We start from the raw sequence: 7,014 nt of genomic DNA, 5'->3' as shown, positions 1-7,014 counted from the left end.
TGCCACCTGGCAGGCGGTGCAGGGTGACAAAGACAAGGACAGACAGACTGAAAGATAGCTTTGACCTAGAGCTGTGGCTGTGCTGAACTCCATGGTTTTGTGTTGATGTGGCCTTGGGGGCTGTGCCGTAGCGATTGGAATGTGGAGAGATAGGTGTGTTATTTTGTGATGTGTGCTGTGGAAAGCATTGAATTTTGTTGTGCAATAGCACAATGACAAAGAAGCTATTCTATTTTATATATTTGTGTGTATACCTGGTGTTGCTTGAGTGTCATGGGGACTGCTGCCTGCCTCCTTTCTCCCTTCTCCAGCTCTGTAGAAGGAAGGCCTTCCTTACAATGCCTTATTATTGTCACCTGGCAGGCGGTGCAGGGCGACAAAGGCAAGGACAGACAGACTGAAGGATAGCTTTGACCCTAGAGCTGTGGCTATGCTGAACTTGCTTGGTGTTGAAGGGGAGTGGGATCCTGCACGGAGCTGGGGTTGGATTTGTGGGGAAGGGTCCTTGCCCCGTCCCCTCACCCGTCTCCTCCTCTCCCCTCCAGCACGGAGAAGAGGTCTCCCCGGCGGCCAGCGACCTGGCGATGGTGCTGACACGGGGGCTGAGCCTGGAGCACCAGAAGAGCAGCCGGGACTCCCTGCAGTACTCCAGCGGGTACAGCACACAGACCACCACCCCCTCCTGCTCCGAGGACACCATCCCCTCCCAAGGTGGGCGGGCTGGGCTGGGAGGGAGGGGGCAGGGAAGGGGCGGGGCTGGGAGGGACCGGGGGCCTTGATTACACCACATTGGGAAAATGTCCCGTTCTTGGTTTGGAAGTGTTATTCCTGTTTAACTTTGTGATCCTAACTTATATACTCGAGGATAAGCCTAGCTTTGCAGCACCTTTTTATGCAGAAAAGGACCCCCTCGGCTCATACCTGAGTGAGGGTCCCGGCGGGAAGGCGTGGGGATGAAAGAAGCCCTTTGCAGGATGCCTACCAGCGGCCCTCCTCCTCCCCTTTGGACACAGCAACTCAGTTGGGTCTCTGTGCCGAGAGGGGAAGAGAGGGAGGCACATATCTTCTCCTCTCCACAACCCAGCTGGGTCTCTGTGCCAAGAAGAGAGGAGAGGGAGATGCACGGCTTCCCCTTTCTGCAACCTAGCTGGGTCTCTATGCTGAGAGGGGAGAAGAGAGAGGCGCATGGCTTCTCCTCTCCTGCCACAACCACCCAGCTGGGTCTCTGTGCTGGGAGGGGAGGGAGGCGCATGGCTTCTCCCCTCTCTCCACAACCCAGCCGGGTCTCTGTGCCGAGAGGGAAGGAGAAGGAGGAGGACGGCTTCTGCTCTCCTCTCCACAACCCAGCTGGGTCACTGTGCCAAGAGAGGAGAGGCAGGTGCACGGCTTCTGCTCTCCTCTCCACAACCCAGCTGGGTCTCTGTGCTGAGAAGGGAGAAAAGGGAGGCTCACTGCTTCTCCTCACCTCTCCTCTCCACAGCTGGATCTCTGTGCCGAGAGGGGAGGAGAGGGAGGCGCACAGCTTCTCCTCTCCCGAGCTGGGTCACTGCTTCTCCTCTCCTCTCCACAGCTGGATCTCTGTGCCGGGGGGAGGAGAAGGAGGCACACAGCCTCTCCTCTCCCCAGCTGGGTCACTGTGCCAAGAGGGGAGGCGCACTGCTTCTCCTTTCCTCACCTCTCCTTTCCCCAGCTGGGTCACTGTGCCGAGAGGGGAGGAGAGGGAGGCACACGGCTTCTCCTCGCCTCCTGCCACAACCACCTAGCTGGGTCACTGTGCCAAGAGGGGAGGAGAGGATGGAGCATGACTCCTCAGCCACACACCTTCTCACTGGGCCAGGCCTGGCCTCTCAGCACGTCAACCCGGCTGGGTTCCTGTGCCGAGAGGAGAAGCTGCACGCCTTCCTCTTCTTCTTGGAAGTTTAATCCACTTTTTCCATGCTTTCATGCTAGAACCAATTAGGGAATAATGACATTTATGACCCAGGAACAAAAATCAGTGTTACGTAGTGTTATGGGGCAGGTTGGGAAAATAAAGTGGCCTGTAAGGAATTTACTGGACATAGGACATAGTTTGCCTGCAAGAGACCTGGACGCACGAGCTCCGTCCTGCAAAGTAATACAGATACAGGGGAGCCAAATCCAGGCAAAGATCTCCTGCTTTGGCAAGGTTTGCATTCCTTTGCGGGGCTCCGTAGTCATGTCTTTGTTTCCCTCAGGCTCCGACTACGACTGCTACTCTGTGAACGGAGACGTTGAAGGGGAGAGCCAGAGCGAGTTTGACCGCTCCTCCACCATCCCGCGCAACAGCAACATCGCCCAGAACTACCGCCGCATGATCCAGACCAAGCGGCCCGCCTCCACCGCCGGCCTGCCCTCTGGCTCCGCCGCCTCCGCGGCCGGCGCTCCCCCCGGGGTGGCCACCATCCGCCGCACGCCCTCCACCAAGCCCACCGTCCGCCGGACCCTCTCCAACGCCGGCCCCATCCCCATCCGGCCGCCCATCGTCCCCGTCAAGACCCCCACAGTGCCGGACTCCTGCCCGGGCTTTGCCGTGGGGCCCGTCCGGGTGGGCAGCGAGGAGTGCGTCTTCTACGCCGACATGGACGCCTCCTCCGCCGCCGCCCTGGAGTTTGCCAAGGCCTCCCCCAAGCGGCTGAGCCTGCCCAACACGGCCTGGGGCCACAGTGGCGGAGGAGGGGGCTCTTCCGTGATGGAGGTGTCGGCGTTTGCGGGGGGCGGGAGGCCCCTCTCAGCCGAGGAAGAGGAGGAGCAGCAGCTGGCCGCCAACCGGCACAGCCTGGTGGAGAAGATCGGGGAGCTGGTGGCCAGCGCCCACGCCTTGGGGGAGGGACAGTTCCCCTTCCCGGCCCTTTCCCGCGCTCCGGGGCCCCAGGAGCAGACCCCCAGCCCTCCGCCGGCTGCCTCCGCCTTGGCCGAGGACCCTCCCACCGAAGACATGCTGGTGGTCATCCGGCGCGGGGTGCGCCTCCGCAGGACCATCACCAACGACCGGTCGGCCCCCCGCTTTTTGTGATGAAGCCGCCGCTGCCACCGGGCCCCTCGCCTCCCCCTCGGCCGCAGAGGAGGAGCAGCAGCAGCACCATGGGAGCCAAGGCCGGGCCAGGGTGAGGAGCGGCAGGCGGAAGAGAAGGACCGCCGAGCCTCAAAAGGACCAAGCTGGGTCGTGATGCAGAGGAGACTAAGCCTCAACACGCCTTGGCTCACCCGAATGCAGCTCGGCCACGACCTGGATGTGGAGCTTGCTTCCTGCGGCCCGTTTCCTCTGTCTGCACCTTCCTGGCCCTCAGAGGCCGGCCTCTTCCTCCCTCCCTCTCCTTCCTCTCAGTGTCTCTCTGTGTGTGGAACAGGGGTCAGGACCAGGAGGGGATTTCGCGGGCGCACCCGTGGCATGAACCCCGCCATGTGAGCTGCAACGTCTCTGGGCAGCTCGCGCATTCCTGTTAGAAGAACTCTGGACCATGAACCACCCTGGGGGTTGTCCGCTGGCCCGTCCCTGGGCATCTCTTTCTCTGTGTGTGTGTGTGTCATGAATGCATTTTCTGTCTCTCTTTTGTCTGGGCTGCTTCCGAGGAAGACTGCCAGCAGCCAGACCGGAGGCACAGCTGCTGGAGGTCAAGCCCTGTGTCCGGAGTGCGTGCGCAACATGCACAATGCACCATTCGGAGGCAGGCCCGTTGCAAAGAGTCCCTGGGTGGCAATGTTGGGCTCTCTGGTGCATTTTGCAAGCAAGGGCCTCCTCCCTTTCACCCTGGCCATGGCTGTGTCTGGATTGAGGGTGCACCTTCCTGTTGGGAGTTGTGCAGGAAGCCAAGGGTGGTTGTCGGTGCCTCTTTTTCCACGGCTGCCCCAGTGCTGGGCTCTGGCCGCAGAGGAGAAATCCCAGGGCACCTCTGGAATCATGCGCAGGGGGAGGGAGCATTCAGATGTGCCAAGTGGGTTGATGAGGACGGGTCTTCTGTGCGAGCCGAAGGGAGGAAGCAGGGTCATAGGGCTGCAGAACGGGAAGGAAAGGGCTGAACTGGTCCAAGAGCGGAGTAGAGGTCTTGCAAATGGTGCCAGGAAGGTCCCTGCCGTGCTGTTGGCGGTCTGTGCGGAGACTCGGGTCGCTTTTCGAAAGCTTACCTTTCATTAGGGTGTCGTAGGTAGGCCAAAAGGGATGCCGTTCAAAGCACCATCCTCGCTTGGCACCCATAGAAACGACCGATAATGGAAAATAGTTGGGGACATATTGAAGGGTCTCCAGAGTGTTTGAAGTTGCAGAGCGAGGGGCGGCTGGGTGACGGCAAAAACACCGTCTCCGTTCCTATATAGCCTTCAGCGAAAGAGGTCTTGCGGGCCCCATACGATGGAGGTTTGGGCCAATGGCAGGAGCAGTTCCCAGGGAAGAGGCGGAGAGAGGAACTGGTGCCAAGGGTGATAGTAGAGGAGGAGATGCAGGAGAGTGGCAAAAGAGGAGCGTCTCAGTGTGGTGTTGCCTGCAGGTGGGACGGCAAAGAACAGTTTTTGCACATGGGGGGTTTCACGTGTCGGGACTTGAACTTGCCAAAGTCATTTGCACAACGAACACCGTTCTTGCACAGAAAACTGCGTTTTGCACAAAGGATTGGCACGTTTTCTGCACAAAAACTTATTTTTTGCGCAAATGAGGGTGTTTTTTTTATGAAAGCAAACCCGAAAATGTGAAAACAACCAATATCTTGGAACTGGGTTGTTGTAGGCTTTTTCAGGCTATATGGCCATGGTCTAGAGGCATTCTCTCCTGATGTTTCGCATCTATGGCAAGCATCCTCAGAGGTAGTGAGGTCTTGGAAGCTGGCCTTTTCTGTCACGAGAGAACCTTCCGGAGGGTGGGTTGGAGCCGTTTGCAGGTGGGATGGGTTGCTGACGGGGAGTGCAGCGGTTGTGAAGCCGGGCTTGGGTGACCATTTCTCTTAAGGAGGCTTTGGCTGCGCCGTCCTGCGTTGGCAGAAAGGGGCCGGGTTGGGTGACCTTCGAGGTCCCTTCCAGCTCGAGGGTTCTGTGATTTTAAGGCCAAGGGAATGTGGGCGAGTCTCCTCCCTTTCTGCTGGTTCCTGCAGGACACACAGTTGTGGCAGGACTCTGTTTTGCCGTTTCGTTAGACTTCTGAATTGGGAGCATAGTTGGCTTTGTTTGGGGGAAAGTGTCACTGAAGGTACACAAGCGTTTGCATAAGTGAAGTGTCAGAAAAGTGGGAGAGGAACAAGGAAACACGGGTGAGCCCCGAGGCTGTTTGCTGTTTGCTGGTTCCTGCAGGACTCGAGTTTGTGGTAGGATTCGGTGTTTTGCCGTTTCGTTAGACTTCTGAATTGGGCGCATTGTTGGCTTTGTTTGGGGGAAAGTGTCACTGAAGGTACACAAGCGTTTGCGTAGGTCGAGTGTCAGAAAGGTGGGAGAGGAACAAGGAAACACGGGTGCGCCCCGATTCTTTCTGGAAGAGACACCAAGGGCTTTGGTCCACTGTTGGCAAAAGGAAAGTGTTGATGGGAAGAGAGATTGAAAGGGAGAGGGGAGTCCGGAAAAGGCGGAGAGGAAGCCCTTTCCCTTCCAAAGGGTCCAGGAAGGAAGCACGGCTGGGAAAAGGAGATGGCCGGCATCCCTGGCCCTTTGGCTTGGGCCACAAGCCGCTTCTGCTTTGGGCCAAAGGCACTTGGGGAGGAAGTGGAAGTGGAAGGGAGGAAGCGGAGGGACGGGCACCCCTTGGCTTTAGGACTCTGAAACCGTGTTGTGGAAACCCGTTCCCATGCTGGACTGCGTTGCGGCAGAGCATTCCTTTGGTGTAGGAAAAGGAGTTGACCCGGCTCAAGGGGTGACTCTTAAGTGCGGCCACTTCTTTGGGCTTCGATGGGGGTCATTGAGGCTGGAGGGAGGAAGGGGGTCACCGGAAAAGGGGCACCAGGGTCACGGGGCAGCAAAACACGTCGCCCGGCCCCAAGTGAGGAACAAGACAGGTTTTGCAGGTTCATTCTCAAGTTGAATTTGCGTGTAAGGCGGAACAGGGACATTTCTTGATTGGAACTTGGGGTAATTGGGGCTGGAGGATGGGGGTCACCAGAAAAGGGGCACCAGGGTCACTGATCAACAAGACAGACCGCCTGGCTCCAAGTGTGGAACAAGACAGGTTCTGCAGGTTGGTTCTCAAGTTGAATTGGCATGTACGGCAGAACGGGGACATTCCTTGATTGAAACTTCAGCCAAACATGTATGTATGTATTGTCGAAGGCTTTCATGGCCGGAATCACTGGGTTGTTGTAGGTTTTTCAGGCTGTATGGCCATGTTTCAGAAGCATTCTCTCCTGACGTTTCGCCTGCATCTATGGCAAGCATCCTCAGAGGTTGTGAGGTCCATTGGAACTAGGAAAATTGGGTTTATATATCTGTGGAATGATGACCAGGGTGGGACAATATGTATTGAGATAGGTGGCACAGGGAAGTGTGGACCCCCTTCCCTGTGGAGTTTAGTTTCCTTCCAGTGCACAAAAGACCCCACCTTGCTTTTTGTCTTGGTGAGAATTTTGGAAAACGTGGCTTGTTGTGGAAACAAAGACTGTGCATAAAGCTCTAGTGGAGACCTGGATAATTTTCCCCCATGACAATAATAGGAATGAATTTCCCTTCCCGGGGGGTAGAATTCTCTCACTTCCTGTTCTTAACCTTGAGTCGTTTGCAAGTCGGATGTCTGTAACTCCTCCGCAGGAAGTGTATGCCCGTGGCTTCCTCCCTGCGTGTGACCCACGTGTGCACGCAGAGGCACTACGGCAGGAGGGGGGCCTGGCCCCCTTGTACATAGCCCCGCCCCCTGGTCACGTATGTCCACCTGTGTGTGTCTGTCTCTGTGTGTCGGGTGTCTCGCTCTCTCCTCCTGCTGCCGGGTTAAAGACTTGGCCCCACGGCCACCCACCGTCCCTGCCACGACTGGGAGCGACAGTGACACCCCCCCCCCCCCCCCGGTGTGACAAATCCTTGCGCCTGGCT

The 7,014-nt window shown here is 57.7% G+C and overlaps 1 protein-coding gene across 4 annotated transcripts in view; it reads left to right on the top strand.

The window, feature by feature from the left end:
* Nucleotides 1-4,291, top strand: part of MTSS2 (MTSS I-BAR domain containing 2) — a 69,022-nt gene extending 64,731 nt beyond the window's left edge. For all 4 annotated transcript variants that reach the window (XM_067470901.1, XM_067470900.1, XM_067470899.1 and 1 more), the window contains 2 exons: nucleotides 546-711; nucleotides 2,217-4,291. In XM_067470901.1, the coding sequence (XP_067327002.1) occupies nucleotides 546-711; nucleotides 2,217-3,034 (984 nt within the window). In that variant the 3' untranslated portion in view covers nucleotides 3,035-4,291. The remainder of the gene's footprint in view (nucleotides 1-545; nucleotides 712-2,216) is intronic.
* The last annotated feature ends 2,723 nt before the right edge of the window (nucleotides 4,292-7,014 follow it).

Source organism: Anolis sagrei, chromosome 8 (assembly GCF_037176765.1).
Source record: "Anolis sagrei isolate rAnoSag1 chromosome 8, rAnoSag1.mat, whole genome shotgun sequence".
Classification (NCBI taxonomy): domain Eukaryota; kingdom Metazoa; phylum Chordata; class Lepidosauria; order Squamata; family Dactyloidae; genus Anolis; species Anolis sagrei.
The sequence above is the reverse complement of the archived record's forward strand: the minus strand, read 5'-3'. Positions and strand labels throughout refer to the sequence as shown.